This window comes from Morone saxatilis, unplaced genomic scaffold, assembly GCF_004916995.1.
Source record: "Morone saxatilis isolate NCDOM2014 unplaced genomic scaffold, NCSU_SB_2.0 Contig3, whole genome shotgun sequence".
Lineage (NCBI taxonomy): Eukaryota > Metazoa > Chordata > Actinopteri > Moronidae > Morone > Morone saxatilis.
Window position 1 is genome coordinate 1,803,322 of NW_023339873.1, and position 12,234 is coordinate 1,815,555.

The window sequence follows — 12,234 nt, forward strand, 5'->3', positions numbered from 1 at the left end:
ATGTAAACCGGACCCTGGAGCTTCTACTACTCGATAACAACATGACAGTGTGAGCACAATGTCACACTGTGGCAGAGATTACACACTTCACAACCACTAACGCTGTGTCAGTCACTGGCAGTTACAAGCTAACAAGCTGACAAACACAAACAAGAAAGAAAAGATCTTTTCTACACCACTCATCTTTCACCGGTCAACCTAGCCAGCAGCGGTGGTGGGCGGGGCATTCATAGATGCAGAATTTCTCAATGAGGGAGAAAACTTTTTATGTGGGAAAACTATGTTAAACAAATTATTAATCATAGCAGAGAATGTTTGCATACTTTGAAACATGTCTGAAGGGGAAATTTGTATTTTCGCTCATGTTTTTTATTTTTCAAACAATTTGACAATTTTGTATAGAAAAAAGTGTCTCACATTTTTTGTTTTGATGTGGTTATATGACGTTTGGATGTGCCACATCACTCTTTTTATCGTACCAGAACCATGAAAAGTAGTGAAAGATGTGGTGAAAATACAAATAATACATAATTATAATTTGTTTTGTGTATTTAAATTTAGAAAAACTCACATGAAAAATCATCTTTTCCACCGAACACCAGTTTAAATTCTCATTCCTTTCACTTTTCCTTTATGTAGTTAACAGGGTGTTTCTGCTGCAGAGCAGGCAGTGCACATGTGGTGAAGTCCCTCCCTGATAATTATTAACACGTTTGCAAATAAACCATTACAGGCTCACAAGCACATCATTAGTGGTTTCCCACTCGGCATTGAAGCAGGTCTGTTTAGTTTCATACCTGCAGGTGTGAAGCAGTTTTCAAGTCTTTAGAGGAACAAGTCACAAGTCTTCATAGGGAAATTGGAATAAATCAAAATGCGAATCTGTCAAGTCTGAGTGCTGAACTTTAAAACCCCACGCCTGCCGGGTGTAGAGCTTTATACGAAACTGAGACCGACACCTGCCTGTCACTGTCCCAGCAATGTTTTATTGTTCAAGATAACAAAAAAGTCATTATACACTAATGAAAACATACCCATGAATATTATATTCAATTTCTGCAGATCAAGCTTCTTATTTTTCCTCCCTGTCTCTCTTCTTGTCCTCAGAAGTCGGATCCTCAGCCAGAGCACCACCTGGAGTCACAGTTGAAGCGCAGCAGCAGCGTTCAAGAGATCTTCTCCTCACCTAGAAACAAACTGCTCAGACAGAGCAGCCTGCAACAGCAAAAGGTACTGGACTCTACTGACTGCTTTAGTGAAGAGTTATCAATCCCTTTAGTAGACCATCATCAGACAATGAAACCCTGAACTCTGTGTTTCATTAAAACCTCATGTCAGAAGTCCTTTCTGTCAGAGGTGGGTGACATGACTGACATGACAATTTTTCCATTGTGCTCTGGAATTGAAACCAGCAAGAGTCAACGTAGCAAAGACCTTTTTGTTAAAGAGTAAGATCCTTTTTGTTTAACCAGAAACAGCTGTTATATCACTGTTCAAAGCCACCAAACCCCATTGACAAAACCATTAATTTTACCTCCCAGAACATGGGAGTTGCTGGTCTTCCTTTGCCAATCAGTTAGTTAGTGTTACTGTATTACTGTGTGGCCTGTGTTTTAACATGTTAGTTTGGATGCAGTTAAAACACCAAAGTCACACAATAAGACAAACTAACTAACCAATCGAGGCAGCGCTAGACCAGCAACTTCTAAACTCAACTTTTTCTAAAATTATTGTTTTTTGTCAATGGAGTCTGGTGGCTTTGAACAGAGCGACAACGGCTGTTTCTGGTTAAAGAGAAAGGATCTTGCTCTTTAACAAAAAGGTCTATCTCTGTAGGAATCCTTTCCATAATGTTATCAGATACTTTCAATACAACCTGAGACCAAAAACATCAAAAACAAGAACTGTTAGTGCTTTTAGACGAATTGTGGAAGAATTAGGCATTACAGCCTGTTTCACGGCCCCGGCTGCAGCGCTCTCACTCAATACTGGACTCATTTCAAAAATTGTTGTTCCTATTAGTAACTTAGACACACAAACATGGGTCCAGGTTGGAAGATACAGACGTTTCCCTTTAACTGTCGTTGTTGTTTGCTGTGCAGGAGTTTGAGCAGAAGCTGACTGAACAGAGAGGACTGACTCAGGCCATCGCCAGGCAGGGCAGCAGGACTCGACTCGTCAGCCAGGACCCTGAGGACAGCAGCCAGCTGTCACCATGGTAACACACGCCATCACCACTCTGTTATATTGTTATATATGTCTATATATAATACATAGTGTATGGGATACACTTGTGTTATGTTGTATTTTAGTTCGTTGCTCTATATCTCTTCTTTACAGTTTAATTTTCCCACACGATAATAAGTCTTCATTTTAATTAGTTATTTTGTGCTTTTATTTTGTCCTGAATATCATATATATATTTTTTTAATTTTATTTCAAAAGTCAGTACAAATTAACTTGAATTGTGAGTATCTTTAACACAACAGGACAGAATAAAAACAGAATAAATCTTCTAAAACTTCTTTGATTTATTAGATTTTTCCAATCAGTGCAATTAGATATAAAAAAAACAGACATAAGATTCAAAGCGATACCTCCAGCCTTCCACCAATGAAAGGCTGCTAAAAAAAAAGCAAGAAAGAAAGATGAAGTGAAGTGCTAATTTTCAGCCTTTTCTCTCCCTGCAGGTCGCCTCCTGCTGCGGCTGATGAGGAGGAGGACTCTGCTCAGAAGAAGTGGGATCGCCTTCACAGTCGGCTGCTGGGTTTGGAGGAGAGTTGGCTGCTTCCTCCCTCTGCGGTAAGGCCTTCATCGTCAGAGCCGCAGTGCTTGATTATCACTTTTCAAATACAAAAAAGAAAAGTAAAATCGGTGTTCTCACCATGCTTGATTATCACCTTCTTTGAGCAGAAGGCACTTTGTTGTCTCTTTGGTGTTATGGGGACTCCTGCAGGGCTTAATGAGAGTCGCGTGTGTCTCTGACTTCTGATTTTTCTCTTCTCTTTCTGCGTACTTGTATGTGACTTTCTCTGTCTTTCTCTCTGAAGGTGACAGACTCATCTACGAGGCGTAGTGATGGAACAGCAGGACGTATGATTGGCACACAAACCCTGAAAGAGCTCCAGACTCACATCAGCCACCTGAGAGAGCTGGGACACACAGCGACACAGTGTCTGAATCAGGTGCACACAGGGGTCTTTATCATGGCTGTTTATCAGAGAGTATGAAAGTTGTGACATGTGACACCTGGACCATTGCCGGTTCCAGGACCCCTCAAGTGTCCATGACATAAATCTGAGGGTCTATTGATCATTAGCCCCTTAAATGTCTACATTTTCATCATTTCAAGCCTTATTTTTGATAATAATTATGGCTATAGCCATTAAATGTATTCATTCAGACTGACTGAAATGATTGGCTGGCCTTTCTATCTACCTGACCTACCTCTGTGCACTCCGCCCCTGCATTCACTTCGCATTAGTCTTCCACAAGTCGGCCATTCAGATATTGCTAAAGCCACTGAACTAGTCGCACAAGAATGGCAGAGAAAGAGCAGCCAAAATTCATAGTTCCACCTTTACTTACAACAGTTTGTACTCGTGATAGACCGATTAATCGGTCGATAAACACAACATATCTTTATACAAATCTGCAGGCAGTCTCGTCAGTGTTGCTGCTGTGGAACAATGTTAGTGCTCCCCCTTCGATAGAATAGAATTATACATTACTTTTCTTTGTTTTGATATTGGCATTATATATCGCCCATCAGCAGCTCTGCTCTCTAAATATGGCGTCAGCTGTTGAAACACCAATATTGGACGACCATTAGTTTGTACTGCTAAACAAAGCAAGAAAATAAACACATAAGTAGAAAAAATATTTGGATAAAGCAACAGGTCAAACTGGAGTCAGCATGGATGTGGATTTACGGCGATCGCGAGAACCGAGGGACCCTAGCTTTAACAAGTAGTAGTCGTTTGCATTGTCAGTGGTGGAGTCCACCATTCCCGCAAGTGTCATTTTGATCTTTTCAAACTCTTGGACTTCTATTATTAAGATGTTCTTAGTGTTACCAACAGCAACCACAGGTGTTGCCAAAGAAACATTTAATTTCTCCCTTAATTAGCTTTAAATTAAGTAAAATCATCTCATTCCACTCTGTCTGACAGTATTACATATTTTCTATGAGCATAAATCACAAACTAGGAACTGTTTCACTCGAAGGGGTCACAAGCCTAAAACAAAAAAAATGTAGATGAATAATAATAATAATAATAATAATAATAATAATAATAATATCCTTTACAGGAAATTTGTTACCGCAGTCTGTACAGTCATACATTAATACAAGACATAAACAACAAGAAACACATTGTAATACAGCAGACCACACCTTACCTCCTCCCTCGAATCACTGTCTGTGTTGTGGCGACTGCATCACTCACGCTGATGTCACAATGGGATGCCTTCTTTCCAAGATCGCTTATGGCGCTAAGGAACTTGGTATCATTCATAACAACGGTGCCATAGGCAAGCACGCCTTTAATATGTTCAGCGCCTCACCCAGTCTGCATTCTGGTGTCTGCATATCCTGGATCTCGTTGACCGGGTTGTGGCTGGGTTTCGATGTACGCCTATACTCGCTGTGCTTCTTTTGCTCTGCGTATGTGAGTGAATTGTCCATTAGTATTGTTTGATAGGGTCTCCTGTGAGGAGGTTTGGGGAACTGGTGGGGAGGTACCGCAATGATCATCAGATGTTGGAGGTTGGTAGTGTTGTGTATATGCTGGTGTCATCTATGTTTCCTATTTTAGATTCAGTTACCCTCTATTTGTAGAAGCATGTGGACTCTAGTTAGACGCAACGAGGTTGCCACTGACAGGGTTGGTACTATGCTTTAAATATAGAAAACCTAGCATAACAGAAGTTGGGGGCACAGAAAGTGCATTTAGTTTGCGGATGGCAGAGAGTCTCTTTTTGGCCAGCGTATTGTTGATGATCACTGGTGTGATGATCGAAGTTCAGTTTATTGTCCAGGGTTAGACCGAATACAGATACAGTCTGATGAAAGCAAGAGAGTCCAAAGTTTGTGAAATAAAGGACGTATTAGAAGAGAATTGTGCTACTTGTATTGAGGCGTAAACAACGACAACAACAAGAAAAAAAAAAACACACCAAGACTTATTTGCAGATCTCTTGATCTACAAAATTCTGATTGACTTTGGATTCAAATTGAAGTGAGCAGGAAATGAAACTACACACACAGATTGACCCCGGCATGTTGTCACCGCTCACCACAGGAAACACATTTTGACATCACATTTCACAAAACGAAGAGTAGGAAACAACAAACATGAATGACGACAGTTGTCTGCCTCCTCCTCCTCTTCCTCCTCACGTCACGTCGTCTTTGCTGAATAACATCTGACAAAAAAATGCAGTCAGAAAAAGCAACAATATCTCCGTCTGACAGAGTATGAATTTGTCTCCTGTCTTAACTTCCTAAAATTTAAATTTTTGTAAATAAGTTGTCTAACTGTTTGACTCCAGGCCCCCCCTGTGGACGGCTCCCATCAGACGCTGGATGAGGGTTTGTTTCATGTGCTGTATGGAGCGTCCCTGTCCCTGTCCTCAATCAACAACCTGCTGCACTCATCGGCTGGGATGACACACGACAGAGACACACAGCTGAGGCTGCCGCAGCTGCAGGTGGGACAGATTCGTCCTCTCTTTATTGTCTTTTAGAAAAAGGAAGACAATAAAGTAAATAACAGTAATAGACCAACATAAACCCAACAGATATAAAACTGTGAAAAGAAATCAAACAAAAACAAGATAAACAAAAGGAAAACATACACAAAAATGTAATCATAATAATAAAAATATATGGTTTATAATTTATAATTATACAAAAGGGGAGAACAAGAAACAAAAAAACAACAAAAAGAGAAAAAGTTAGACCTACATTTTTGCTTTGTTTTAATTTAAAAACAAACTAAGAAAAGAAATGCAAAGAGTATTTTTTTAAAGTTGGAAACAAAATCCTCTCTCCTCCCCACTTGCTGATTATTATGCTGAGTCACTCTGATGGGGTCTTCCTTTTCAGAGTCTGTCTGCAGAGCTGGCCATCCTCGGCAGCGAGCTGGCCTCTCAGGGGTCAAAGGTCAGCTGTGTCCTGGGGTCAGAGTGCGGTCAGCAGTGTGTAGATGATGTGTGTAGAGTCCTTCATGTGGTCCAGGCCGCACTGACCAGCAGAGAGAAGCAGCTCAGAAACCTGCAGGAGGAGAATGCAAAGCAGCAGGTCAGACATCATAAAATAACTCTGATTAACTGCACACAAGAACACGCTGAGATACCAAGTAAATATTGAATCCAGTTTCTATCGTAATTTTATTAATGTTTATGGTCTGTGTGAGTTGTCCTGCTGTGTTTTGTTCCTGTATCATCATTTATACAGTAACTCACCTCCTCTGTATAATGAATATCTCACCGTGTCTAACATATTATTATTTGTATTTATAAGTATAATTGTAAACTTTTTAAATGCAGTAAAAATAAAATGTTCCTGTTTATCCTGAATAAAACCCTTGTTGTTTGCATGCAACATTGTAAAGAATAAGTTGTCTGTTTGACCAACAGAAGCGACTAAATGAGTTGCATGCAGCCTTCACCTCTAACCAGACGACTGTTCACCAAATAATTAATGAATTCAGTGGAACCCTGGACCTTAACGAACAACTGCAGGTACCGTTTCCATGGAGATATTTCACTTAAACGAACTGATGAGGGTTTTAAAGCTGCAGGAATTTAATTGATTAAAATATGAACATTAATCGGAAACTATTTTGATACGCTGTTAATAATTTAAAGCTGCAAAAAGGAACTTTTATTTTGTGGTGATTTTGGCGACCCCTCTGGACAAAAGCGGGTGGTAGTGTCAGGAACCGGTACCGGTTTGTACAAGTTCTCGATACTCTCCCTATATATAACCTACAGAAAAACAAGAAGAATAGATCTGTTTTTATGAGGTTATACACAACAGCATACTGTTGCATAGAGAAGAATAGACAAAGTAATTTCATCCAGCTGTATGGTCAGATGTTAATGACTTCACATATCAAATTAATGTATTCAGACGAGCTATTTAACAAGTTTAACATGTAGTCACAAAGCTTTAATTCCTGTGTGTGTTTGTTTTCCAGGCTGTGGTTCCGATGCAGGAGGCTCTGCAGCAGCAGGTGGAGCAGGTGAGCTCCCTGCTGGGGGAGGCTGAACGACAAAACCTGCCGGCCTCTCTCATCCACCAGGCCAAACAGCTGCAGGTATGCCAGCGGGTATATGTCATGGGTCATGTCTCTGACTCTGGGTCAATTTAGCCATGTTTTTGAAATCTGCTTTGCATGAGCACAAAGACATTTGGGATGTCGACTTCTTAAAGATAATACTAAATAGGTGATCATAGAGTTTTTTTTCCTTTAACAAAAAGCCAATGGGACTTTTTGGATTATAGTTTAGATAGATAATCTTCACAAATGAACAAAACTTTTATGCTTTTTGAAGCATAAAGATGTTAGCCAGAAGTAAAAAGCTAATATTAGGCTATAAATTAACTACACCGTGCTCACATGACTTTAACATCACCACTAAGCTTTAAGTGTTCGGCATGCTAACGTTTATTTTCCCCAAAAACCTCAGTGGTCTCATTTAGCCACTTCGTTAGCAGCCGCCTTTTTTAAGACAATCCAAGTAAATCCTATGAAGATGTAAAAGCTTTAAAATTTGTGAGTAAGGTATTTAAATACAGAACTTATTTCAGGTATCCAAAAACCCAATCAAAAAACCTATTGGCTCCGAGACAAGAGAGAACTCATTTTAGGGTTTTAGAACTCTGGCCACAAGCATGTTTAAATCTTGAAACTGTCTGTCCCCTGTATGTGCAGGGTGAGCTGGACAGTTCTCTGGGCGGTGTTCGCTCCCGCTGTGAGGAGCTGAAGAGCAGCGTGGAGCTGCAGCAGCAGTACGAGCGGCTGGTCCACAGCCTGGAGGAGCTGCTCGCTCTGGGCTCTAAACGCCTCGCACAGCAGCCTGAGCTCCACAACAGAGCTCAGCTCCAGCAGCAGCTCAACAGTCACACGGTCAGTCTGAGCGCTGCACAGAAAGGTTCGAGTGCTGAAAATAATTGCTTAAAAATATCATCTCTAACATTGCTCTCCCTTTCTATTATCAGAAGTTCTTCCAGTTCCTGAGCCATCATTCTAGGAATCTGCAGTACCTGACCCAGAGACTCCCAGAGAGCGCCCTCCAAAGGTGGGAAGGTGTAGTGATGGCCTTGCAGGATGAGGTGACCCGACTGCAGCAGCACGGACTGGAGAAGGGGACCAGGATGGAGGAAATATTGCAGGTAGTGCATGAAAATAAGTTCATGTATTTACCATGGGGGTTTTCAAGATGGCGGCTTGGCTGACAGTCCACATTGCTGAGCTCTAAAACAAACTGTACAGGTATAGTATATATGGTAATGTGGACTATTCCTAATGGTTTCTGTAAGGGCTTTTCATTTCAAGTGTTGGTGTTATATTTAGGGGGTTAGGGAACTTAGGACCCTGGGAACATATGGTGTGTTCCATTCATCTCAAGTCCAAAGTCGGAGCTGGGACTGAAACCCGAGTTGGCTGTTTTCCAGTACAACAAGTCGGAAAACCAAGCTCTAGGTTAGCCATTAGCAATGCATTACACTGTGTTTTGGTCATATGAACATGTCCACAGACAGAAGTCGGACAGTAATGGAGCGAAGCCTGCGAGCTAGTTCAGGCAGTCAACGCTGCGCTGATTACACACATGACATGCCTTATTCCATAATCACTAACCAAGCGCACCCTTCCAATCTGGCGGTCTATTTAAACTGCACAATTTCCCAGCTCTTCCCCTGCTCTGTCAATGCTGCTGGTTTGCCCTGCATCTGTATTGCTGCTGCTGCTCTGTAAAGCTATTGCTGCATGCTGCTCTGTAAGCCCACCACCACACCAGCATCCACCTGTGGCTCCGACTGGGGGTTAAAGGATTTTGGCACACTCCCAATATCTCTATGTCAACATATCTGCGGGGAGTGATGGAGGTCGGAGCCTAGACGCCAAAATCTAAATATGGCTATACTGCTTTAATTAGGAAACATTTCAAACGTGAGTTCGCTGACTGAACTGTGTGTATGATATCAATAAGACATGAAAGATAGAAGTGCTAATAAACAGAATATTACTGCAACTTTCACACAGCAGTTGGTAAGGTTCCTACGACTTTCCTAGTTGGAAATCCAACTTCAGGGGGGGCGTTCCAGCTTAAATTTCTGGATGGACCGATGGACTGCACCAATACATGTGCTCACATTAGTATTTAGCTCAAAGCACCACTGTGCCTTAAAGCTGCTAGCATAGTTTTGTTACTTTGCCAAATGGTATCTAAGAGAGTTGATGCATTGTACATGAATGTAGAATAATATGGTTCTCATCCCTGAAAAGGTTCAATCTTCAGAATCAGAAATGCCACTTCTGGGTCATTAATAGATCTGTTCACCAAAGTTCATCCAAATTAATTTGTAACTTTTTGGGATATTTTTACATTAAGACGTGTGTAACAGGTGCCATCAGGAATGAGAAGAATCATTAAAAAACAATCACAGAACTGATTTTAATGAACAGTGACATCTCTCCTGACTGTCATCATTTCTCCATCTATTTCAGATGTGGTCACATTGGGAAGAGGACAGTGCCTGGTCAGACTCCGTGCTGAGAGGCATTGACACTTCATTTCCCAAGATGCACGATGGGGGTGATTCTGAGAAGCAGATATCAGAGAAGCTCTCTGTCTACCAGGTAATTTTTATTAATACATGTGCTCTTTCTGACCGTCATACTGATTTACCGACAGGCAGCCGACCAGAGGCTAGACAGCGCATTTTGCAATGTTCCATTCTGCTCATTTGGAGACTATGGGACTTGCTCTCTATGCTGTACTTTGTGTATTGCACTCAACACCTAATTTACTCAATTAAATACAAGGGGTTGTTTTCCGTTGGAGCACATGATGTTCCTTGGCATTGATGTGAGTTATTAGCCGAGCTGAGACCTCCGACTAGAATTCATTCTGGTTCTGCTGTGGGATTGGAAATGTGTCTCTGATTCATCTGAAAATAGACTGTGAAGAAGAGCGTTGAGGGATTGAGGCTCTTGCAGCAGCCATTTTAAAACATCTCAGACTCGTGCTCAGTTTTAAATTAAGCTCAGCATTCATGTACTTTATCAACTTTAGCTGTACTAACCTTAACTTTATTTGTGGCTGTGTAGAGATTAAACATGCAGCAGCCTATTGTTTAACTTTGGACAGAGCCACTGTTTCCAGTCTTTATGCAAAGTTAGGCTAATGACCTCCCAGCACTAGCTCTGTGCTAAACACACACAAGTTTGTTTGTTTGTTTACTCATTGCAAATTAGCTTCAGCTGTAGCTTGTGCAACATGATTTTTTTCCCCGATTTTTTTATGTAAAATTAAAATATGCTACATTCAAATGGTAAAAGTGAAAGTGATAAACGTATTTAGACTAAAACTGTTGAATGGAGTTTAGTCATAATAAAATAAAATAAAATAAAATACACTAACTGGTAGCATTAGCTATCTAACATGTCAGATGTCATAAAATGTAGGGAGTCATGTAGGCTCATGTAATGTTTCTCTGTATGAGCTCTTGTTGAAGAAAGTGTGTGTTTCTGACAGGAGCTGCGTGGCGTTCTGGACGGGAACAAGGCGCGGTTCAGTCGGATGCTGGAGGCTGGGTTCTGGCTGCAGATGGCGGGCTGTAGAGAAGTGGGTGTGTCCACCACCCAGCTGGAGGCACGCTGGAGAATCCTGCACAAGAAGGTGGAGCACAAACGCACCAACGTAGCCTGGAACAGGAAGCTGAGGAGCAGGTGAGAGATGAGAAAGAGAGAAAACGTTTACACTGCAAAGTAGTCTTCTCCATATTATTGACTGGTGGAAATCTTCCTTCCTTTATTCATGGTATAGAAGTTTAGCAAGGTGGGTTATAATCTAATCAAAACATAATAAAATAGTCAAATGAAATACGTTTTAAGAATAAAATGCGAACTGCATCTAATAAAAAGCATCTGGAAAAAGTGTTAAAGCCCCAAAATCTATGTAATTGTATGAATTATTCACACTGTAGATTTGTAGATTTGTTAATCAAACTTTCACCAATAAACAGGTTCCTTCGTGACTCTGCTGTACTGGCTGACTGGATGGGTGGGGCCAGAGAGGTGATTGACAAATGGAGTCAGCTCTCTGTCTCAGCCAATGAGGAGATGGATGTGGAACAGAGGCGGAACCACTTTTTCCAGTTTGTAGTGAGTTCTCATTAACTGTAAATAACAAACCATCTTTCATACAGCAATCATAAAGATTTGTGCACATTGTTGACCTTCAGATTCCTGAATAGAAATAGATCATCTAGTTTTGATGTCAGTAAACTGTTAAACTATTGTGTTATCAGGACCTCCTACACACTGCAGATTTAAATGCTTCTAGGCCACCCGGCTGTACTTATAAATGGCAAATAGTTCAAAATCAGAGTTGGTACAGGCTGAAAAGGGGGTTGAAAATGACAGATATTTTAGCCTGTATTTAGCATGGAGAACAGGATATAACACACCACTTCTGTTTCAGGCTTTGACCAAAGAGTTAGAAGCCAAATCTGGACTGAAGGTGGCTGTAATCGATGCTGGAGCCCAGCTGGTCCAGCTGAGGGAGGCAGATGGAGACTCAGATGGAAATCTAGAGGACAAAGAGGCTTCTCTATGTCAGACTTCAGACCCAGATCTCTGCTCCATCCACTCCCAGCTCACACAGATAGAGATGGACTGGTCCAGTCTGCTGGCCGATGTTCCTGTCGTCCAACAAGCCCTACATAAGGTGGGGAAATTCCTAAAACATTGTTTCATAGTTACATTTTTTTTGTGACTTTTTATTGTATTATTTTTAGCCATTTTTGAGTTGTGGCTCTATGGATGACAATGTCGGTCCTACTGACGGATCTCTGCAGCACTACAGTACTTCATTATTGTGCTGTTTTGTCTCACATTTTATCTTTTATAAAAAAATTGCAGCTTCTGTGATTTGCACATGGCTATATTGAGATTATCATATATATAACTTTTTTTATAAGTTATTTTTTTGGCCTTT

The 12,234-nt window shown here is 41.0% G+C and overlaps 1 protein-coding gene across 1 annotated transcript in view; it reads left to right on the top strand.

The window, feature by feature from the left end:
• The window catches only part of syne2b (spectrin repeat containing, nuclear envelope 2b), a gene marked incomplete at its 3' end in the record, with an annotated part of 112,164 nt that overhangs the window by 86,566 nt on the left and 13,364 nt on the right, over positions 1–12,234 (top strand). The window contains 14 exon segments of the mRNA XM_035674308.1: positions 1,108–1,230; positions 2,103–2,218; positions 2,691–2,802; positions 3,051–3,185; positions 5,554–5,712; positions 6,110–6,304; positions 6,643–6,747; positions 7,206–7,325; positions 7,944–8,138; positions 8,231–8,404; positions 9,741–9,872; positions 10,771–10,964; positions 11,261–11,399; positions 11,719–11,964. Coding sequence (XP_035530201.1) covers positions 1,108–1,230; positions 2,103–2,218; positions 2,691–2,802; positions 3,051–3,185; positions 5,554–5,712; positions 6,110–6,304; positions 6,643–6,747; positions 7,206–7,325; positions 7,944–8,138; positions 8,231–8,404; positions 9,741–9,872; positions 10,771–10,964; positions 11,261–11,399; positions 11,719–11,964 — 2,145 coding nt within the window.